This window comes from Heptranchias perlo, chromosome 6 (genome assembly GCF_035084215.1).
Source record: "Heptranchias perlo isolate sHepPer1 chromosome 6, sHepPer1.hap1, whole genome shotgun sequence".
NCBI lineage: Eukaryota > Metazoa > Chordata > Chondrichthyes > Hexanchiformes > Hexanchidae > Heptranchias > Heptranchias perlo.
In genome coordinates this window covers 62,675,578-62,700,408 of record NC_090330.1, presented here as the reverse complement: position 1 = coordinate 62,700,408, position 24,831 = coordinate 62,675,578, and the positions used below count along the sequence as shown (strand labels likewise).

Below are 24,831 nucleotides of genomic sequence, written 5' to 3'. Positions count from 1 at the left end.
ACCTTCTTGGTCCCATTAATTAAAAAAGTTCAATAGTTTAAATGCAGGTACAAAACTCGATTTAAATACTTTTAGAAACTATATATTGTATAACATTAATAATAATTTAGCTTTTTATCTGCAAAGTGTAGATGCATGATAAATTAATTAGACTTAGGGGAAGAATTACTCTTATTGCTGCGTGTAGCGAATTATAAATACATTCAAAAAGTACAACATATTAGGCGGGAGCGGAGTGGGCGGGTGATTAAAATGGTGGTCAGGGACTCCCTGCTGCATTCCCAGTGCATTAGCACCCCCCACCCTGAATTGAATTTCCGACCCCATATCTTCTCCGTCTCCAAGACCACCTACTTCCATCTCCGTAATATCGTCCGTCTCCGCCCCTACCTCAGCTCATCTGCTGCTGAAACCCTCATCCATGCCTTTGTTACCTCGACACTCGACTATTCCAATGCTCTCCTGGCCGGCCTCCCACTTGCACCCTTCATAAACTTGAGCTCGACCAAAGCACTGCTGCCCATATCCTCGCTCGCACCAAATCCCATTCACCCATCACCCATCGCCCCTCGCTGACCTACATTGGCTCCCAATCCGACAATGCCTCAATTTTAAAATTCTCATCCTCCACGGCCTCATCCCTCCCTATCTCTGTAACCTCCTCCAGCCCTACAACCATCCAAGATCTCTGTGCTCCTCCAATTCTTGCCTCTTATGCATCCCCGATTTTCATCGCTTCACCATTGGTGGCCATGACTCCAGCTGCCTAGGTCCTTAGCTCTGGAATTCCCTCCCTATATCTCTCCGCCTTTTTGTCTCTCTCTCCTCCTTTAAGATGCTCCTTAAAACCTACCTCTTTGACCAAGCTTTTGGTCACCTGTCCTAATATCTCCTCATGTGGCTTGGTAAAGATCCTGTGAAGCGCCTTGGGACGTTTTCCTACGTTAAAAGTTGTTGTTGTTGTTCCTGGTGATTTATTGGTGGGTATGAAACTGAGTCCCTGACAGTCTATTATAAGGTACATGTTTCTTTCATGTCAGAGAGGGTGAACTCTGGCAACCCTCATCCAATTTACTGGAAAAAACTGTGTTTGTACTGTAACAAGTGTGAAAGTGTAGGGCTGAAAAATGCCCTCACTGCGTGGCTTTGTAGAACGTTACACATAAAATATTTATCCATACACAACTATCCCCTAATTAGGCTATTGTTTCTCTAATGCTTTGTTATATAAAATATCATTTACTTCCCACCATCTTTATACTTTTCTGCTTTGGTGGTTTTCACTTAAGCAGAAAAGGATTTACTGAAATTATGTTAAGCCACTACGCAATCACTACGCAAGAAAATACTCTTCCAATGTCTCTGCAATAATTGCTCCGGGGCATGAGTTTCTGGTCTGAGTCACTAGGTTGGTTAATACTCCAGCTCTATATAAAGATACGCATTGGGCATTGCTTTTATCTTGGGTCTGTTTATCACACAGTAAACAACCAAAATGAAGACAATGTACTTTTATCTTACCGTTGCACTCATACTAGGCAATCTAGCCTTTTCTTCAGCTGCACCTCTGTCGCTTTCAGGGGAGGAAGTTACAAGACATGCTAAGGTATGTAAAGAACTCAAGCTAAGTACATGGAGACAGGTGACAGAACAGAAAATGGAGATTAGAGGTTAAGGGTAGCTACTCAGACTGGCAAAAGGTGGGAAGTGGTGTTCCACAGCGGTTAGTGCTGGGACCACTGTTGTTCACAATTTACATTAACAATTGGACTTGGGAATCGGAAATACATTTTCAAAATTTGTGTACGACACAAAATTGGGGGGTGTAGTTAATACAAAGGAAGAATGTGTCAAAATGCAAGAAGACATTAATAAACTTGCAGAATGGGTGTGTAATTGGCAAATGAATTTTGATATAGATAAGTGTGAGATGGTACATTTTGGTAGGAAGAATAAGGAGGTCACATACTCCTTGGATAATAAGAGTCTAAATGGGGTAGAGGAGCAAAGGGATCTCGGGGTACAGATACACAAATCATTAAAAGTAGCGACTTAGGTTAATAAGGCCATAAAAAAAAGACAAACCAAGCACTAGGGTTCATTTCTAGAGGGATAGAATTGAATAGCAGAGAAGTTATACTAAACTTGTATAGAACCTTGGTTAGACCACACTAGGAATATTGTGCACAGTTCTGGTCTCCATATTAAAAAAGGATATAGAGGCACTGGAGGAGGTGCAAAAAAGATTCACAAGGATGATACTAGAACTAAGTGGAAATACTTATCAGGAAAGATTAAACAGGCTGGGGCTCTTTTAGAAAGAAGAAGGCTGAGGGTTGGCCTGATAGAGGTCTTTAAGATAGTGAAAGGATTTGATAGAGTTAACACAGGGGGTTTCCACTTGTGGGGGAGTCCAAAACTAGAGGTCATAAATATAAGATGGTCACTAATAAATCCAATAGGGAATTTCTTTACCCAAAGAGTGGTAAGAATGTGGAACGCGCTACCACAAGGAGTAGTTGAGGCAAAAAGCATAGATGCATTTAAAGGGAAGCTAGATAGGCACATGAGGGAGAAAGGAATAGAAGGGTATGCTGATAGGGTTAGATGAAGTAGGGAGGGAGGAGGCACGTGTGGAGCATTTACACTGACATAGACCAGTTTGGCCGAATGGCCTGTTCCGTGCTGTAAATTTGATGTAACTCAAGATAGTATTAAAGAAAGAATCTCTAATAATGTCCTTTCTTTTAGATATGTAAGAGTAACAAACGATTATGATTAACCGTAACACATTCATGTTTTGTTCTATTTCTGTTTCCTTTTTATGTTTTTGATTAAGCATTGCTGATAATAACATTAAAGAATTTGAAGTTACCGAGCCAGAGTTTAGTCAGTCATTAAACCAAGTATTTCAGCCCCAATTCAAGATTTTAGTTTATCTCCTTCATGCTATCAGATTCAACAACTCAAGTCTGTTTCACTGATTACATGCTGTTATTTTTTCCAAAACAGCAATAAATAAAAGGATGTAGTATGTATTGATAAACAAAATCTTCATTTTTACTTTTTTTAAAACAGAATGCCTGTGCCAGTACACTTATTAGATTACATATGTGTTTTGAACTGGAGAATTAAGAATACACTACAGAGCTAAAAGATAAGATTGTCAAATTAAGTTTTCAATTCTGTGCTTATCCTCTGCTCTGTAGTACAGTAAATAACAGGCTACTAATGTGTAAACTGAGCTGCTTAATCTGAGAAGATGCTTAAATCTGTGATTGTGCATAATTGGGAATATAATTCAAATCACTCTTGGGCCCCAAAAGTAACATTATTCCTGCTTTTTGTTCTTGAAGTGATTGCTGTTTATTGATATGTATATCTGTGGAGATGCTAACAGGCTGAAAGTCTTCCATCTCACCCGTGTCCAAAAAATGAAGAAAAGAAGTGAATTCTTCCAAAACTGTTAAACCCTTATGGGGAATTTTCATTGCTGTGTGGGTTTTTTGTACAAGCAGAAGGTTTGATGCAGAAGCAGACTGTTTAGTGTATCTCGAGAAAGCATCCTCTATCATACAGAAATAGTCTCAATCAAGTCTGAATAGATAGTAAGGGGGTCAACTGAAGTCCTGGATTTTCAGAGATATGAAATCATGTATGTTGTTCATTTATTTTTTCTTCAAGTTCAGTTTTTTAATTGTGATTATATTTACATAGACTTTCAAGTCAAATGTGTTAGTCCAAGTGTTCTAACCTTTCCATAGATGAGTGAAGAGCATTGTGCAAGTCCATTAGGGAAGCAGGCAGTCCTTGCCGATGGGTGTAACCTACAAGTATGTGACCTAAATCTTCTAACTAGCTACAGTGACAAAGGGGGGAGAGTCACAAAGGCCCCACTTATTGTCATTTGCAGCACATCTGATTATTCCACATCTGAAGTGATTGAGCTTTACCCACAGATGGTGTGGAAGGTCAAAATCTGGGGGCTGGACAGTTGGATCTGTCGTTAAATAGGCACTGGCTATGTTTGATCTGCTTCCATCTGGTAAGCCACCTGGAGGTGACATCTATGTTCCTTAGAGGAATTGTCCAAATGGGATGCCTTGAGCTAAGACGGTGGTTTGATGGATTAAACCCATCTTTAAACAGCAGTAGGGTGTGGCATACCTAGCACCTTGAGTAGAAGATTTTGAAAGATGACCTGTCACCTGATGTCAGGAGGGATGATGTTGGATAGGATTGGCAGCCAGGCCAGGTTGGTTGGTCTTATATTATCTATTATTATACACATGGTTTAATTCAGCTGAATGTCTCCTAGGTCTGTGTAAGAATAGCTAAGCTACACCAGGGAGCAATACCCTGTTACAGAATAACACAAGGCAAGCCCAGAGTTTGTGTCTGTGAATTGACTCAACAACAACAACTTGCATTTATATAGCACCTTCAACAGTGTAAAACATCCCAAGGAGCTTCACAGGAGCATTATCAAACAAAATTTGACACCGAGCCACATAAGGGGATATTAGGACAGGTGACCAACAGCTTGGTCAAAGAGGTAGGTTTTAAGGAGCGTTTTAAAGGAGGAGAGAGAGTTAGAGAGGTGGAGAGGTTTAAGGAGGGAATTCCAGAGGTAAGGGCTTAGGCAGCTGAAAGCGCAGCCGCCAATGGCGTAGCAATTAAAATCTGGGATGTGCAAAAGGCAAGAATTGGTGGAGTGCAGAGATCTCGGAGGGTTGTAGGGCTGGAGGAGGTTACAGAGAAAGGGGGGCCGAGCCATGAAGGAATTTGAAAACAAGGATGAGAATTTTAAAATCGAGGTGTTCCCGGACCGGGAGCCACTGTGAGCACGGGATGATGGGTGAACGGGACTTGGTACGAGTTAGGATATGGGCAGCAGAGTTTATGGAGGGTGGAAGATGGGAGGCCAGCCAGGCGACCATTTCAATAGTCCAGTCTGGAAGTAACAAAGACATGGATGAGGGTTTCAGCAGCAGGGTTGGAGATGGGTGATGTTACAGAGGTGGAGCTAGGCAGTCTTGGTGACTCCCCAGATTGAACCAGCTGGTTTGCTTATCAAGTTGTTTCTTGTCTTTATTTCCAGGGATGTCTTGGTAAGGTGTTCCTTGAAAGTCAAGGTACGGTCCAGTGTAACACATAGATACACAGGTTTTGGGTCGTGGTCCAACCAGTGTCCAATCAGGAAGATGTTGAGCTATTCATTGGCCTTTATGTGGTTTACAGTGAATCAGCTGGGCCTAAATTTTAACCCCACAAATGGGTGGGCTGGGGGTGGGTGGAAGGTAAAAATAGTAAAAAAAACTAAAAAAACAGCAGATAAGTGCCTTTATCACACTGTTGAGGGCGCGGAGGAGCAGGAGTGCTTTTCCAGGCCCAACAAGCCTACCTGCAGCGACCCCCCCCACCCACCACAATCTCCAACCCACACCCCAACCATCTCCAATCCCCCCAATGACCCCCGAACTCCTGCCGATGACTCTGGACTCCCCCCATGTCTCCAGACTCCCATGACTCCCGACCCCCTGGTGACTGACCCCGATGACTCCGGCCCCCCCACCCCTCCCCCCCCGATGACTCCAGACCTCCTCCAATGATTCCTGACCCCCGATGACTCCCGACACCCGATATCTCCCAACTCCTGACACCACCCCCCGATGACTCCTGACCCTCCTCCCCCCGATGACTCCGGACCCCAGATGACTCCTGACCCCTCTGATGACTCCTGATCCCGCCGATGTCTCCTGACCCCTCCGATGTCTCATGACCCCCCCCTGATGACTCTGGTTCTCCCCCTCCGATGAGCCCCCCCCCAGATGAATTACGACCCCCAATAAGCCCCGCCCCCTGCCGATGACTCCAGACCTCCCCCCACATGGATTCCCGACCCCCGATGATTCCCGACTCCCAATGACTGACCCCAATGACACCGGACCACCCTGATGACTCCAGGACCACCCACTCCCGATGACTCCTGGGCCCCAATAACCTCCGACCCCCTCCCGATGACTCCCGACCCCCGATCCCCCTATATGACCGCCCACCCCACCTGATCAACCTCCCCCCCACCCCGCCCCCCCCAATCTAAGACTTACCTGCTCGCATCCACTTCCTGCCTCTTCTCCCGTCCGACAAAAAAATAAATAAAAGACAACCTTCCTTCAAAATTGTAAGGCTGTCCGGGAAACTCAGACTTCCAGGTTTCCCATCAGGAAATTCCCCCCCACCCCCCTCCTCGCCTTCTTTCCGGCTCTGGGTTAAAATTTAGGCTCTGGAAACTGCCTTTTTGGCACTTGATTTAGGTCAATCAGGTAGTGATTCCTGCCAGGTTTGAGCTGGATTCTGAGTTCTATCATTTAAATAAGGCCAGAGAGTTAAAATCTCTCAGGTCTCACGCTGCGGGGAGCTGGACGGTTTGCCACCTGCATTGGCTCCTGCATGCTGCACTCATGCCCCAAGTTAAAATTGGGTCTATAATTTTCCTAAACTTGGTGACCAGAGCAGTTCTTACCAATGGGATCAATTTTAGGCTGGGCAAGAGCCTGGAGGAATTGGTGGGGATGCGTCCTAATTTCCAGGCCACCCCTAATTTTTATGAGTAAGGGGAGCAGGCCTGCAGCAGGGGAGAGTTTGGCCCTGGCTACTGACTTGAACCCAGAAATAAAGGTGGACTGAGGTGACATCAAGCGTGATCCTAACACAGTGACCAGGTAAAGGGGGAGAAGAAGCATTGGCACTAAGCTTTTTGTTGCCTCATTTAAGGGCTTGGAGTAGATGAAGAAGTAGTGATTTAGCCACATCTCTGTGAAAGGGCCAGAGGTTGTGAGCTCTGAGGGTATGTAATCTAAAGGAAGCTGGTGAATATAGAGTGAAATTGTCAACAGAACACTGGATAGATGATGAGTGGAAGTCAACAATGATATGAAGAAAAAACAGAATAGGAGAGAGCTCTTGCAAGCCTTGGAGCTAATTGAAAATGTGTCAGAGAACAAATCAATTGCAGCACCAGTAAGTGCAACTTGCAGTGATTTGAAGGAATAGGCAGTTACACTGTAAGTTTTTTATTGAGATATTTCATTTCCCTGTAGAAAAGGATTTGAAAATGAATTGCTACTCAGAAGATTCTAAAATGTTTATCTTTTCAGAAATCACTTAAAATCAGCAAAAGTATTTATTTAGATAACCTAAAGATTGGGAAGAAGTTTTCTCCTTTAATGTAAAGTGGGAGAATGCCTGTTTTCCCATAAATAACGACCCACTAACAAAACAGCATTCTCAAAAATCCCACTTTTCAAAGTTGTGTGTTTTTGTGATTTTGTCATTGGGTTGCTAATTACGAATAAAAACAGGCATCATTTGCTTTTCATTAAAAAAAAGAATTTCAATCCCTAATGACAAAAAAGAAAAAGAATGAAATAATATCACATGAAAATAAACCCTTTTCTTGCATCTAGGAAACACAGGTAGCCTATAATATTAATGGAACAGTGCGAACAACTAAACGCCCTCAATGTGGAGTAACTGGTGTAGGAGAGTTCAAAATAATACCAAATGGACGTAAATTCGAAACAAATCATCTCACTTACAGGTATAGTTCTTGGTTATGTGACGTGACCTGTTCATTCAGTAACGTTGGCCAATTTTGCAAGGATCGGTCTCAGCATCTACTGCATTGGGCTCAAATGACACAGCTTATCCATCGCTTAGGCACTATGCCTACTCTATGCCCATTCTTCTTAGTGCACTGTCCTGCAGCTAGGAAGAGCATGTGGCATTGAGTGTCTGCACACTTGGCATGGGCAGACTCATTAAGACCCAGAAAATTATGTAAAATAACAGAAGGCTTCAATGCAACCAGAGCCACCGAACTGTGTTCCAGTTGCTCAAAACCTTTATAATAGGGTCACTGACTGATATGTCCATTTAGCTATTTGAGTCCTCTAAAAAGCAATCTGCTTGGTAGTGTTTGAATAAAGTTTCTATAAAGTAATTTAGCAAATTCTGTTTCTGTACTTTTTGGGGGGGGTTTTATTTGTTAAAGCTGCACTTGATCACCAATCTGAGAGTGTTTGACAAAGGCATTCCAAATGTCCAGAACTACAGTGGTATGCACGTGCATCTCACCGTGCAAACCACTCTTTCTGCTGGTTCTGGAGGAGGAAGAGGAGGATCACAAAAGACATACACACTAAGTTCATTGCCTCCCCCTCTCCATATATAGGCGAAGGTAATTATACCTGGACATGTCCAAGAAGATCTGTATGGGAAGACCACAATTTATGAGTGAGGCTGTAACAGAATCGTGCAGATTTATAAAGCCACATTTTCAAACCACTTTGTAGAACAAGGACAGTTCTGTCAATGGCTGTCAGGATGATCATTGCCTTGAGCTTTTTTGCCACTGTTCTTTCCAAGCAACAGCAGGTCATATCTGTGAAACTTGCAGTCCATAGCTGAATCATGCACATGACAGCTGCATTATTTATCTAGGCCATGAATTTCATTATTTTCCTGGTACAAACCAGCATTCGAAGCAGTAATGTATCATTTGGCAGGTTTCCCCAAAGTGCAGAGTATTATTGATGGCATGTATGTGACCATACGAGCCCTTTCTCCACGATGCCACTCCCTTCATGACCAGAAAGGCTTTCCACTCCATGAATATGTAGCTAGTTTGTAACCATAGGTACAGAATCATCCACATTAATGCCTGCTAGCCTGGTAGCTATCACAATTCATTCATTCTAAAGCAGTGATGCCACCCTTATTTCAAGGGTTAGAGTTTGGACAGATGGCTGTTCAGAGACAACGGATATTATGTGGAGCCATGGCTCAATACTCCTTTGAGAGAGAAGCTGATAAGAACTGAGTGGAGATACAATGGGGGACACACAGCTATCAGAATGTTAAAGCAAAAGTACTGATGCTGTAATCAATCAAGGGGATTTTTGCAATTCAGTCCAACCAAATAGAACTTCCCCCTGCATTAGATCATCACCATTGAGTAGATTGTAGAAGAGAGTTAGTCTTAACCAGTGGCAGAAGAGGACCTAACAAGGAGCCATAGAAGATGTCTGCAGGACTGGGTGCTGGAAGGTGGGATTGGCACGGACACGATGGGCCGAATGACCCCCTTCTGTGGTCATCTTTTCTATGGTTCTATGGTTCTAACCAACCGTTCACTCATGAAAGAGTCTTAAGGCAGGCTCTAATAGACAACTGCTTAATTTGAGTGCATGTAATACTCAATGGACAAATCATCTGTACAAGTGCCCATTACACTGAAAAGCACAAGCTTCACCATTGCTCTCAGCCTCACATAAACCAACAAATACCAATGCATTTTTCCACAACTACCCTTATTTCACCTCATGCAAAATGATCTCTCATGATTTAGAGTTCCAGTTAACCCAAATTTTATTAATCCTAACAGTGTGTGGTTCATCTGTTTTCAGGGGTTTTACTCTAGTTCTTCCTTTTTGTGAATGTTCACCATGTGTGTCTTCTACTTCCTAATCCTGTGATCCTTCTAAGTAGCAGCCCTGTGAAAAGAAGTGTATGGTTGCATGGTTGCTGCCTTTCAGTGCATGCTTCTAGGAATGGAGGTGGTACAGTAATTCTTTCTGCTGGGTAATCAGATCGCCCTGTGACTGCAAGCATGACGGGTATTGGTGCAGTGACTGGATGGGTCCGCACGCTATCCAGTACATGTGGAGTTATTTGAACTGGGCAGCTGGGTGATACAGATGTGGCATTGTCCTGTAGCAACATCTGACAGCCCTCCATCAACATGTCTAAATATCTGTTTGGCAGCAAACCATTGGGCAGCAAAGAGGTCATTGAAGCCCAGTATTATGATGAATCCAGACAAGACAGACAACTTGGAGCCCAAAGTCTTTTGAACCAGTCAGAGCATTATTAATTATTTTTATTTGTTCTTGGTGGGTGACATTAAAAAGGCAATATTTATTGCCCAATCCTAGTTGCCACAGGGCAATAAGAGGCTACCACTTATTGTGGGATTGGAATCACATGTTGGCCATTATGGGTAGGGCTGGTTCTCCTGTCAACATTCTTCCTCATTCTTGCTCATTGATTTGCATAGTGCTCTCCTTACAACTCGCCAGCTGAACCTCCTAATTGGATGCTAATGTTTGCCATTGTAGAAATGACTGTTGCAGGTGCTGTGAGGTGTTTTCTGAAGGGCAGACATTGATCACTGTCACAACTGTGTACGATCCCTTAGGTTTTTAGAATAGTGATGTCATTGACTTTGTCTCTGCACAGAATCAGGGACTATACAAAAGATTTACCGAACAGCGTTGTGGACGATTCTTTCAAGAAGGCTTTCAAAGTTTGGAGTGACGTTACTCCATTGACATTTACACAAACAAGCTCCGCAGCGGACATTGAAATTATTTTTGCTACTGGAGGTATGTTCAAACAATAAAATTAAAAGTAAAAACTGCAAATGCTGGAAATCTGAAATAAAAACAGAAAATGCTGGAAATATACAGTATACCAGTCAGCATCTGTAAATAGAAAAGACAGGTTGTGATGCTTCGGGTGCCTACCCGTCATCAGACTGAAGGCTAAGAGATAAAACAGGCCTTCAGTCTGATGAAGGGTACACGCCTGAAACACTATAATTGGGCAGAATTTTAACATTGAAAAACGGGGGGGTGGGAGGAGACTCAAAATCGCAACCATTTCAGACCAGCCCCCAACCCGCCTCTAACCCGCCCATTTCCAGTTTTCACTGGGGCTGGACAAGGGGCAGGCAACCAACCTGCTCCCAGGAGGAAGGTTGTTTACTAAAACCTTTCAAAGAGGCTGCGGGCCTCTTTGAAAGGTATTGTGATTTCAACTCTTGGGGACTGGGATTCCCGGGCCTTCTCCTTCACAACACTCGAAAGGGCGAGAAGGCCTGAGACTGCAGGTGAGTGCCTTTCTGGAACAGCTTGTGAGCCCGGAGGAACAGGAGTGCTTCCCCCGGGCCCAATAAGCCTACCTGCAGCGACCCCCCCCCAAATGATTGTGGATCCCCCCCAATCTCCGCCCCCCCCCAACGATCGCGGACCCCCCCGATCTCCAACCCCCTCCCCAATGATCGCAAACCCCCAATGATCTCCGACCTCCCCCAGCAATCACGGATCCCCGCGATGACCCCCAATTCCCCCCCAACGATCGCGGACCCCCACGATGACCCCTGATCCTGACCCCTCCCCCCCCATGACTGACTCCCCCCCTTGATCCCCATGTCCACCAGTGCTTCCATGCCCACCGGTGCCCCCATGCCCACCCATGTTCTCGTGCCCACCCAAGCCCCCCCCCATGCTCATCCATGCCTCCCATGCCCCCCCCCCCCCCACAATCCATACAAACAAAGAGTTACCTTTTCACATCCTCTCGCTGGCTGCTCTCCCATCCGACTGAGACCAGCCTGTCAATCAGGCCGGCCAGTCGGACGGCAAGCTGACAAAAAAAAAAGTCGTCCTTACGTTAAAATCGTACTTCCGGGTTTCCCGTCCTCAATTCGACTGCCCCACCCCTTTCCAGGATCGGGGTCAAAATCATGCCGATTGTCTTTTTACAACTGCAGATTGGTCGACTGTGTATTTCCAGCAGTTCCGTTTTTTATTTCATATGTTCAAACAAAATCTTATGATATTTCCATCCTTAGCTGCCATTTATTCTTTATTGACACATTTGTTCAAAACTTCTTGCTAGAACATAATGATGGTCATTCATTTGATGGACCCTCTGGGACTCTGGCCCATGCCTTTCCTCCTGGAACAGGCCTTGGAGGTGACGCTCATTTCGATGATGATGAATATTGGACAACAGGATCTGAAGGTAAATGTTTTTCATTATTAATTAAAATTCAATAATCTAAATTCCACGAGTCCTTGCTGATGGAAAGCACTCTCTGCTGCCATTAGTGCATATTGGAAAGTCATAGGCAGGTTGTTTGCCACCAGCATGGATTTGAAAATTTAGGTGAATGGATAAACATATTGAAAGGTGATGTATTGTTACCTACCTTGGAATTATTCCTTGGCAACAACCATCCTGATATGCAAAAAATCTAAGGTTGTATAACCTGGAAAATATACCGTGTACTATTTTCATATTGGTGCTCGTTACATTTGTATCAAATTCCTTTGTTCTCTATTTTAACACAGGCATCAACCTGTTTAAAATAAATTCTCCTTTCAAATAGCATAGAGGAATTTGATACGAACATATTAAGCATTCGGACGATAACGTGGAACATTTTCTGATAGCACTTTCCTGGCATAGAGCCTTAATCCAGGAGTGTGTATCAGGAAATCACATGTGCAGGCCATGATTTTCCACCTGGTCAAATTTCACAAATTGTGCTCCCGATGGCCAGGCTCTGCAGTGGGAGCACACGTTCAGGAAATTTACCCCGATTTTGCACAGCTCAATTACCAGGCTAGTGTCTTCAACAGACAAATGTCGTACAGATGAGCCTGCAGGGTCTAACTTGGCAGGAGCACAGATCAGAGAATTGGGCATGGAGCTCAGCATACTCGGTTTGCGCCACTCCTGAATTTCTGGGCAAAGTGGAGAATTGGGCACTGACGCAAGACTCTGTGCTGGGAGAGCACTCAGGCAATTTTGGGACTATGAATTTGCTCATTAGGAATCTGAACTGGCAAAAAAAATCTAAATATATTGCAGCAGATAAAAATAGTTTTACTGAGATCCCCAACATAGAGGCCCAGAATTTCCTGGAGACTTGCGCCATTGTAATTTAAGCATCTACAGTGTTGGGTTTGTTTTCCAATGCAAAAATCCCAGGAAATTATGGTGTAAGTGAGTTACGCCATTATTCATACCATGCCATAATTTCTTGGGACTTTTGCATCGCTCTGCCAATAAGCATGGACTGGCAGCGAGAAACAAGAAATGTTGAAGGTTACCGAAGTAACTTTATGCTAGACACTGAGAGAATTTCTGGGCTGGTCTGGATGAAGTGGCTGAAAAATAAAATTGCCTCCTGATGTGCTCCTTTGATAATTTGCCACTTTTTAAAATGGGAAACAGCATTGTGGGCCCCACTTATGGCTGTTGTATGGCAAATGCACCTGTTTCATTCAGACATACTATACGTTAGGCGGAACTGGTGAATATCTGGAACTGATGTACATCCTGCCAGTCCTACCGCTTACTGTGATGTCACAAGAGAGGTGGAGGTAGGTAGAAGTAGCGCCAGCCCTGCCATTAGGATTTTTGTACCTGGGCAGAAAAGAATGGATAACTGGCACAAAAGGGTTGTGCCCCAAATTCCTCCTCTTGCCCAGACTGTCTTATTTAAGGCACCTAGTCCTTACTGCAGAATGTTGCCAATCCATGCTTAGAACATGAGCCAACCTCTCTACCATTTATTGGAAAAAGATCCTAATTAAAAGTAGATATAATCTAGGCTGACACCTCACTACCTGCTCAAGAAGAATGATCAACAAATAGCTAAAACATCAGCACTGTCAAAAACTGCAACACCAGCTTAAGGTTACAGAGCTTGTTAAGTGTAATGTAAGCTTTGCAATCAGTGTGCTTCCAGTTTCCTAGTATACTTTGCCATTCATGTCTGTAACCAGATCAAATGGTTTGGATCCATATCTTGCCCTGTGCTGTAACTTGTGTGATTGAGATCCAAAATCCATAACTGAGTTATGCTTCACCACCCCCTCACCACCACTACCAAAAAAAAGAGAAAGAAGGAAGAACTTGTATTTAAACAGCGAATGTCCCAAGCACCTCACGGCCAATTAATTACTTCTTTTTGAAGTGCAATTACTGATGTAATTTAAGGAAATTTGATAACCGGGTCCAACAAACAGCAATGAGATAAATGAACAGATCATCAGTTCTGGTGGTGTTGGTGCAGCCATAAATGCTGTTCTGGAGAGCTTCTAGTCTTCTTCTAACAGAATCTTATTCAACCACTTGAGAGGGTAAACGGGGCCTTGATTTAATATCTCATCCAAAAGACTACATCTGCAACAGTGCAGCCCTCCCTCAGTACTGCACTGAGGTGTCAGCCTAGATTAAATGCTCAAATTACTGGACTGGGGCCTGAATCCACACACTTCTGATTCAAAGGCCAGAGTGCTAACACTGAGCAAGGCTGATATCTGGTCAAAATGAAAACTTTCCTTAGCTGTCCAAATTTAAAAGTGATGGTCAGACATACTGAAATGCCTTGTTTTGCTTTTTTCTAGTGGGAGGTGAGGCAAATGGCATTGATACGTCACTTAATGAGGTTCATGCAGGCTATGCACTTTATCTGTTGTCAGACTGAATACCTGACATGTAGCATAATCACCCACTACATTATTTACATTAATTTCAGTAATCACTGTGACCACTCTGGAGGCGCTGTCAACTCCCTCAGCCTGGAAAATCAAGTGTGCTATGAATCAAGTGCTCTGATCTCTGTGTGAGAAGTTTAGGATCTGAAAATTTACCTTATTTTGTGTAGAATGAATTGCCAGCATATAACATATGTTCTACTGGTTATAGAGTAATATACAATATGCTTGTTTTCATTCCTGTGGTGACTTTCTAGTCCAGTTGAACCTGGATCACTTTGAAACAATATAAATGTGTGATGTAACCTACCTGATACATATTGATGAGAGGCAGTAGCCCCAGACATCATCACTGTAAATTTGTTGATATGTAATTTTAGAATCAATTTCAATAGCAACATACACGATTGTCAAAAGAAATAATGAAAAATTTTGCTTTTTAATCTTTAGTTTAAGCAGGTTTGAGCATGAGACTTTAACATTGTTTTTCTAGGAATCAACTTGTTCCTTGTTGGGGCCCATGAATTTGGACACTCTCTGGGACTCGATCATTCTGAAGATCCAAACGCTTTGATGTTTCGCTACTATACATATGTTGAAACTGCTGGATATAAGCTTCCAAATGATGACGTTCAAGGAATCCAATCTATATACGGTAAACCCAAAATTTGTGCAACCCCGTCTCCCTTTGCCCCACCACTGGCTGCAGAACCTTTTAACCGCCTTGCTTTATCCTCTGGAATTCCCTCCTTAAGACCCTCCTCCTTTCCACTTCCCTCTCCACCTTTAAAACCTGCTCAAAACATTTTGTCAACCAAGAGAGAACTCAGGAGGGCAAAAAGGGGACATGAGATTGCTTTGGCAGATAAGGCAAACGAGAATCCAAAGAGCTTCTACAAATACATAAAGGGCAAAAGAGTAACTAGGGAGAGAGTAGGGCCTCTTAAGGATCAACAAGGTCATCTATGTGCGGAACCACAAGAGATGGGTGAGATCCTGAATGAATATTTCACATCGGTATTTACGGTTGAGAAAGGCATGGATGTTAGGGAACTTGGGGAAATAAATAGTGATGTCTTGAGGAGTGTACATATTACAGAGACGGAGGTGCTGGAAGTCTTAACGCGCATCAAGGTAGATAAATCTCTGGGACCTGATGAAATGTATCCCAGGACGTTATGGGAGGTTAGGGAGGAAATTGCGGGTCCCCTAGCAGAGATATTTGAATCATTGACAACTACAGGTGAGGTGCCTGAAGATTGGAGGGTAGCAAATGTTGTGCCTTTGTTTAAGAAGGGTGGCAGGGAAAAGCCTGGGAACTACAGACCGGTGAGCCTGACATCTGTAGTGGGTAAGTTGTTAGAGGGTATTCTGAGAGACAGGATCTACAGGCATTTGGAGAGGCAGGGACTGATTAGGAACAGTCAGCATGGTTTTGTGAGAGGAAAATCATGTCTCACGAATTTGATTGAGTTTTTTGAAGGGGTAACCAAGAAGATAGATGAGGGCTGTGCAGTAGACGTGGTCTACATGGACTTTAGCAAAGCCTTTGACAAGGTACCGCATGGTAGGTTGTTACATAACGTTAAATCTCACGGGATACAAGGTGAGGTAGCCAATTGGATACAAAATTGGATTGACGACAGAAGACAGAGGGTGGTTGTAGAGGGTTGTTTTTCAAACTGGAGGCCTGTGACCAGCGGTGTGCCTCAGGGATCGGTGCTGGGTCCGCTGTTATTTGTTATTTATATTAATGATTTGGATGAGAATTTAGGAGGCATGGTTAGTAAGTTTGCAGATGACACCAAGATTGGTGGCATTGTGGACAGTGAAGAAGGTTATCTAGGATTGCAACCGGATCTTGATAAATTGGGCCAGTGGGCCGATGAATGGCAGATGGAGTTTAATTTAGATAAATGTGAGGTGATGCATTTTGGTAGATCAAATCAGGCCAGGACCTACTCCGTTAATGGTAGGGCGTTGGGGAGAGTTATAGAACAAAGAGATCTAGGAGTAGATGGTTCATAGCTCCTTGAAAGTGGAGTCACAGGTGGATAGGGTGGTGAAGAAGGCATTCAGCATGCTTGGTTTTATTGGTCAGAACATTGAATACAGGAGTTGGGATGTCTTGTTGAAGTTGTACAAGACATTAGTAAGGCCACACTTGGAATACTGTGTACAGTTCTGGTCACCCTATTATAGAAAGGATATTATTAAACTAGAAAGAGTGCAGAAAAGATTTACTAGGATGCTACCGGGACTTGATGGTTTGACTTATAGGGAGAGGTTGGATAAACTGAGACTTTTTTCTCTGGAGAGTAGGAGGTTTAGGGGTGATCTTATAGAAGTCTATAAAATAATGAGGGGCATAGATAAGGTAGATAGTCAAAATCTTTTCCCAAAGGTAGGGGAGTCTATAACGAGGGGGCATAGATTTAAGGTGAGAGGGGAGAGATACAAAAGGGTCCAGAGGGGCAATTTTTTCACTCAAAGGGTGGTGAGTGTCTGGAACGAGCTGCCAGAGGCAGTAGTGGAGGCGGGTACAATTTTGTCTTTTAAAAAGCATTTGGACAGTTACATGGGTAAGATGGGTATAGAGGGATATGGGCCAAGTGCAGGCAATTGGGACTAGCTTAGTGGTATAAACTGGGCGACATGGACATGTTGGGCCGAAGGGCCTGTTTCCGTGTTGTAAACTTCTATGATTCTATGATTCTAAGCTTTTGTCACTGCTCCTAATTCTTCCACATGGTTCGTTGTTTGTTTCCTTCTCCCTTTTATGAATTTTGGAGTAGAATTTCTGCAGGGGCTCTATCGATCTCCTGCCGTAACTTCAGTAGACGATCGGTAGAACCTTTGGAGCAACAGCGCAAACAATTTTTTATGCCGTTTCTCTGGAGTACCTGCCAATTTTCCACCTAAGTTATGCAGGAGATCGGCAGAAACCTCACGGAAATTCATGACATGTGTGCCTTGCATGTTGAATGCTAAAGTATGGCTGATTCATTTGTAAATTATTTATTCAATTTTCAATATGTGAATAGATTTTAAAATGCACCAATTTGACAATATATGCTCAAATTAAGTGAATTGAACAAAGGTAGAACATTCCAACAAAGTTTATTGTCCAATAGTTAATACTCAAAATGAATTTACGATTACAATAGGCTTTTCCTTCTGTGTGACAAATTATTGTATTTATGTTGTAATAATTTTTTTCTCTAATTCAATGATATTTAAATTATACCTCTTTAAATTCAGGTCCCGCAGTTGAGTCGACACAAACACCAACTGTACCTTCAACAGACGAACCATCAACCTGTGATCCAAACCTGTTCATGGATGCTTCTGTTAAGATAGGAAACAATATTTTCTTCTTCAAAAATAAGTAAAGTACTTTTTCAACCTCATGTTATATTCACATTATTCATACTGTACCCAGCTAAACTAAACTAAAATTCAGAAGGGCCAATTTTAACTACCAACAGGGAACGGAAGGGCGGACAACATCTACCGCCTACCCTTTGTTGCCGGCAAGGCCCAGGCTTCATTTCCGTTGCGCCGGCAAGCTGCAAATGTCAAGCAGATGCCCCGCTGCAGCACATTGGTTTTGGGAGGGTGGGACATCAGCTGGCTCCCATACGGAGCTGCCCGATAGTTGGAGCCTGGGGGAGGGAGAAGGGAGACTCCTGCTCCACCTGACCCCACCTAAGAAAAGAGTTAGACATTTCCTGGGCCACTTTGTGAGTGGCCGCCAGCACTCTCTTAAAGGACCGCTACTTAGACCGCTCACTGCCCGATACAAATGGACAGAGTCTTATCAATGTGTGCTCCACCCACTTGTACCTCAAGATTGCAATCGGGAACCTATGTACGTCATAGGACCACGATTTGCATAATTTAATTAGGCTCCCGCCTGATTCAAGCGGCATCTGATCCGCCCTTGCGAAGGACCAGGTGGGGCAGGGCAGGATTGGAGCAGGAATGGGATGGCAAGTGCAGTGGTCTGATTTTAGGGTTGCTAGATCCCGCTTTCTACCCGATGAACCGCTAAAATTGACCGTAGATTGCCAATAACATGTCTAACCTTCATTTTAGGCTGTGTAAAAGAAAAAATGCTACAAGTAACTGGTAACAAGCTGAAATAAGTCCAATATCTTTGCTGTGAAAAATCAAATTGATAGAAATGCACAGTGGCTCCATATTTGCCAGAGGGTCTACACCTGATGAAGGGTTTAAGCCCAAAATGTTAACTTGTTTTTTTCCTTTTGAGATGCTGATGGATTTGCTGTTATTTCCAGCAATTTTTGTTTTTAGTTCAGATTGCTAGTATTTGAAGTTTTCTTCTTTTTATATATATATATCTTCTGCAACTGAGCCTTCTTTAAATGAGGCTACTAATAATTTAATCAGCTGTTTTATCTGCAATAGGGTCATTTATAGGGTGAAGATTTCTATGTGTAGCAATATCATAAATGCATTTAAAAAGAATATGTTTCTAAATTTTCTACACATGGCAACCACAGCAATTCTTCTCCCATAAAGATAAATTAAAGCGTATTGGGGTCATTTCTGAGTATGTACTGACCTCAAAGTGACCCCATCAATTTCTGCACCAGGGTAACCACTGATGCAATTTTGTTCATTGTTATCTAGGCACTATCAGAATGCATGGACTTTAGAGATACGCCCAGTTGCATCCACTTGGCCAGCTATCCGATCAAATATTGATGCTGCTTGTGGATACCGAAGGGGCAGGAAAATTATTTTTTTTACAGGTTACACATTTTAATCCTTTCCTATTTAATTTTAGTAATAAATCTATTACTTTGTAAGTAATAGTCTATTGTCTATGATGCATGAAAATCATACACCAACTATAGTTGATTTGGATTTTTCTGTCAATTTTTTTTAATCAAGCATAATACATGGGCCAAATCTTGCTGGAGGGGGGCATCTCGCACCGTGTGCCGTTATATAGCATTTTTCTTGCACCATTCAGCTCAAATATAATTATAGCTTGCTTGCTGGAAGTCCGTGCTGATATCGGCACAGCGAGGACAATGGGGCAACAGTGTATCTGGGCATCTGGGACCTTAGTGAACAATGGGACCAACAGTCTATCTCTTTAACCAATGAAATTTAAGAATTGAGAAAGAAACAGAGGAACGACAGGGAAGGAATTAGAGTGAGCGAATTAGAGTCAAATCAGGTACAAAGGGAAAAATAAAGAGAGGGAAAGAAAGATTGGATTAAGAGAGAAAAAGAGACAAAAGGGAAAAGTAATAAAAAACATTTTAAAATTAAAATTTGAAATTTTTTAAATCTCTAAGAACAATTTACTACATGCAGGAATGAGACACAACAGTTTAAATTGTTCCCTTTCTGGGCCAGAGAAGTTTATTGGCATCGTATTAACAATTATCACATCGTTATAAGGGTACTTATGCTGTTAATTATGTTCCCTAACTTTCTGCAGCAAGTTTAATGGGCAATTAATGTGCAAATCCAGCACGTTCTTAAAAATAACGGGGAGGCTCAGGGCGAGGTGCCATTTGTGCAAAACAAACGGTGAAGCGGTGTAAATTGACCAGCAAGTCCTGGAGATTCACAGTGGACGGTGTATCTCTTCTTCCCCTGAACTGGCTGGCTGATTTACACATTAATAATACCATGCATCATGAACACAGTGTTATTTTTCTAGGAAGGTTTGGCCCATAGAGTCTACTCTTAGTTCAAAGTTGCTTAGTTCAAATTAGCTGATAATTCAAATTTTTTAACACTAATTTCTCATCTTTGCTGTATTATCTACATTGCTTAATTCAAATTATTAGATAATTCAATTTTTTAGCACACAAATGACTTTCAATTATCAGGAGTAGACTGTAGTCCATATATTATGTCAGATTTGTCTATCAGACTGAAGTTGTGGCACAAAGACATATGTGGAATAGGTTAAGCAATTCCACTAAGAATGTAAACCAAACTCCACCACTTGAGTCTCCTATACAACAGGAAATAAGCATGTTTACACTTGAAAATGTATCTTTGAGGCTTTTAAACAAAGTTAAGAATCTTCAGAAATATAAATAATTCCTCTGTTCATATAAAATTAACATGGAAATGCAAGCATTCCTGGATGAAATAAGACCAACGTCCACCTAGTACGCCTTCTACCATCTTGGTAGTCGCATGGTACAAAGATAATGGAATTGTTGACTAATCATAACAATCAATCTCTATCAATTAGTATACAAATCAAAAAGTACCCCTCTCCTCCTCGATCTTCCCCTCTCCCCCCTGATCTACCACTCTCCCCCCCCGGTCTTCCCCTCTCCTCCTCGATCTTCCCCTCTCCACCCCGATCTTCCCCTCTCCCCCATGATCTACCACTCTCCCCCCCCCGATCTTCCCCTCTCCCCCCCCTGATCTTCCCCTCTCCCCCCTAATCTATCACTCTCCCCCCGATCTTCCCCTCTCCTCCTCGATCTTCCCCTCTCCACCCCGATCTTCCCCTCTCCCCCCTGATCTACCACTCTCCCCCGCCATCTTCCCCTCTCCCCCCCCAATCTTCCCCTCTCCCCCCCGATCTTCCCCTCTCCCCCCCGATCTTCCCCTCTCCCCCGCGATCGACCACTCTCCCCCCCGATGTACCACTCTCCCCCCCGATCTTCCCCTCTCCCCCCCGATCTTCCCCTCTCCCCCCCGATCTTCCACTCTCCCCCCCGATCTTCCACTCTCCCCCCTGATTTACCACTCTCCCCCCTCGATCTTCCCCTCTCCGCCCCAATCTTCCACTCTCTTCCTCGATCTTCCCCTCTCCCCCCTGATCTACCACTCTCCCCCCCGATCTTCCCCTCTCCTCCTCGATCTTCTCCTCTCCCCCTGATCTTCCCCTCTCCCCCCTAATCTACCACTCTCGCCCCCCCCGATCTTCCCCTCTCCCCTCGATCTTCCCCTCTCCCCCTGATCTACCACTCTCCCCCCTGATCTACCACTCTCGCCCCCCCCGATCTTCCCCTCTCCCCTCGATCTTCCCCTCTCCCCCTGATCTACCACTCTCCCCCCTGATCTACCACTCTCCCCCCCTGATCTTCCCCTATCCCCCTCCATCTTCCCCTCTCCCCCCGATCTTCCCCTCTCCACCCTCAGATCTACCACTCTCCCCCCTGATCTACAACTCTCCCCCCCGATCTTCCCCTCTCCACCCCCAGATCTACCACTCTCCCCCCTGATCTACAACTCTCCCCCCCGATCTTCCCCTCTCCTCCTCGATCTTCCTCTCTCCTCATCGATCTTCCCCTCTCCCCCTCGATCTTCCCCTCTCCACCCTCAGATCTACCACTCTCCCCCCTGATCTACAACACTCCCCCCCGATCTTCCCCTCTCCTCCTCGATCTTCCCCTCTCCCCCTCGATCTTCCCCTCTCCTCCTCGATCTTCCCCTCTCCCCCTCGATCTTCCCCTCTCCCCCTCGATCTTCCCCTCTCCCCCCTGATCTACCACTCTCCCCCCTGATCTACCACTCTCCCCCCCCGATCTTCCCCTCTCCCCCCTGATCTACCACTCTCCCCCCCTGATCTTCCCCTCTCCCCCTCGATCTTCCCCTCTCCCCCCTGATCTACCACTCTCCCCCCGATCTACCACTCTCCCCCCACCGATCTTCCCCTCTCCCCCCGATCTACCACTCTCCTCCCTGATCTACCACTCTCCCCCCCAATCTTCCCCTCTCCTCCTCGATCTTCCCCTCTCCTCCTTGATCCTCCCCTCTCCCCCCTGATCTTCCCTTCTCCCCCCTGATCTACCACTCTCCCCCCCAATCTTCCCCTCTCCTCCTCAATCTTCCCCTCTCCCCCCTGATCTTCCCTTCTCCCCCCTCGATCTTCTCCTCTCCCCCCCGATCTTCCCCTCTCCCCCCTAATCTACCACTCTCCCCCCCCCGATCTTCCCCTCTCCCCCTCGATCTTCCCCTCTCCTCCTCGACCTTCCCCTCTCCCCCTCGATCTTCCCCTCTCCCCGCTGATCTACCACTCTCCCCCCTGATCTACCACTCTCGCCCCCCCCGATCTTCCCCTCTCCCCTCGATCTTCCCCTCTCCCCCTGATCTACCACTCTCCCCCCTGATCTACCACTCTCCCCCCCTGATCTTCCCCTATCCCCCTCCATCTTCCCCTCTCCCCCCAATCTTCCCCTCTCCACCTCCAGATCTACCACTCTCCCCCCTGATCTACAACTCTCCCCCCCGATCTTCCCCTCTCCTCCTCGATCTTCCCCTCTCCCCCTCGATCTTCCCCTCTCCCCCTCGATCTTCCCCTCTCCTCATCGATCTTCCCCTCTCCCCCTCGATCTTCCCCTCTCCACCCCCAGATCTACCACTCTCCCCCCTGATCTACAACACTCCCCCCCGATCTTCCCCTCTCCCCCCCGATCTTCCCCTCTCCTCCTCGATCTTCCCCTCTCCCCCTCGATCTTCCCCTCTCCTCCTCGATCTTCCCCTCTCCCCCTCGATCTTCCCCTCTCCCCCCTGATCTACCACTCTCCCCTCTGATCTACCACTCTCCCCCCCCCCGATCTTCCCCTCTCCCCCCTGATCTACCACTCTCCCCCCCTGATCTTCCCCTCTCCCCCTCGATCTTCCCCTCTCCCCCCTGATCTACCACTCTCCCCCCGATCTACCACTCTCCCCCCACCGATCTTCCCCTCTCCCCCCGATCTACCACTCTCCCCCCCGATCTTCCCCTCTCCTCCTCGATCTTCCCCTCTCCTCCTCGATCTTCCCCTCTCCTCCTTGATCCTCCCCTCTCCCCCCTGATCTTCCCTTCTCCCCCCTGATCTACCACTCTCCCCCCCGATCTTCCCCTCTCCTCCTCAATCTTCCCCTCTCCCCCCTGATCTTCCCTTCTCCCCCCTAATCTACCACTCTCCCCCCCGATCTTCCGCTCTCCCCCCTGATCTACCACTCTCCCCCCTGATCTACCACTCTCCCCCCCTGATCTTCCCCTCTTCCCCTCTCCCCCCTGATCTACCACTCTTCCCCCCGATCTACCACTCTCCCCCCTGATCTTCCCCTCTCCCCCCCTGATCTTCCCCTCTCCCCTCCGATCTTCCCCTCTCCCCCCTGATCTACCACTCTCCCCCCGATCTACCAGTCTCCCCCCCCCCGATCTTCCCCTCTCCCCCCTGATCTACCACTCTCCCCCCGATCTACCACTATCCCCCCCGATCTTCCCCTCTCCTCCTCAATCTTCCCCTCTCCTCCTCGATCTTCCCCTCTCCCCCCTGATCTTCCCTTCTCCCCCCTGATCTACCACTCTCCCCCCCCCCGATCTTCCCCTCGCCTCCTCGATCTTCCCCTCTCCCCCCTGATCTTCCCTTCTCCCCCCTGATCTACCACTCTCCCCCCCGATCGTCCCCTCTCCCCCCCGATCTTCCCCTCTCCCCCCCGATCTTCCCCTCCCTCCCCCGATCTTCCACTCACCCCCCTGATCTACCACTCTCCCCCCCCGATCTTCCCCTCTCCACCCCGATCTTCCACTCTCACCCCTGATCTACCACTCTCCCCCCCTGATCTTCCCCTCTTCCCCTCTCCCCCCCGATCTTCCCCTCCCTCCCCCGATCTTCCACTCACCCCCCTGATCTACCACTCTCCCCCCCCGATCTTCCCCTCTCCACCCCGATCTTCCACTCTCACCCCTGATATACCAATCTCCCCCCCTGATCTTCCCCTCTCAACCCCCCCAATCTTCTGTTCCAGCGTTGGATGACATCTCGCTCTCTTTCTCTCCCCCACTCCTTGCATTGCAGCCCTTGTCAGCAACCAGCCTGTCAATCAGGCTGGCTGCCGGGCGCAAAACCCGGAAAGAACTTTAATCACCATCAATTATTTTGCGATAGTGTCGGAAATGGTAAGTCTTGCTTATTCGGGTTTCCCACGCGCACCTTCACCTCCTCCCCCACCCCCCCAACCCCGCTGCCAACTCGCCACCATTTCAAAATTGAGCCCACTGTATCCCAAAATGTTATTTCCTGAAAGAAATCTAAAGAATTTACATTTGAATGAATCAATACTAACTGCTTCCATCATCTCCCTAGGGAGTCTGTTCCATAGATTGACCACTCGCTCGCTTATGTATACGTACTATAAGGCAGTGGTACAATGCATATTCGAGTGCAAAGGTTGGAATATAACCATCTCCACGTGAATAGGCAGTGACTGAGGGTGGTCCAGATTGATTGACCTGCTGATTTATTTTCCTATTCCTATAGAGAAGCTATTGAGCCTGCACTCATCATCTTCCCCTAACCACTCTTCACTATATTTTTCTTTCCATTTTCCTTTTTCCCCTCTGTTTTGTCTCTGGATCTCCTTCCTCTCTGCCTTTCAGTGTCTCACCACTTCCACAATACTAAAGTTTCAGTGTTGCTCTGTACTGTGGATAAGTGGTCTCACCACACAGATATTAATTGATGCATAG

The 24,831-nt window shown here is 45.6% G+C and overlaps 1 protein-coding gene across 1 annotated transcript in view; it reads left to right on the top strand.

Moving 5' to 3' along the window:
* The first annotated feature begins 1,495 nt into the window (after nt 1-1,495).
* Nucleotides 1,496-24,831, top strand: part of LOC137323195 (uncharacterized) — an 85,912-nt gene continuing 62,576 nt past the window's right edge. Inside the window, exons 1-7 of the mRNA XM_067986703.1 lie at nt 1,496-1,606; nt 7,470-7,603; nt 10,303-10,448; nt 11,746-11,871; nt 14,851-15,012; nt 17,619-17,745; nt 19,014-19,135. Coding sequence (XP_067842804.1) covers nt 1,496-1,606; nt 7,470-7,603; nt 10,303-10,448; nt 11,746-11,871; nt 14,851-15,012; nt 17,619-17,745; nt 19,014-19,135 — 928 coding nt within the window. The remainder of the gene's footprint in view (nt 1,607-7,469; nt 7,604-10,302; nt 10,449-11,745; nt 11,872-14,850; nt 15,013-17,618; nt 17,746-19,013; nt 19,136-24,831) is intronic.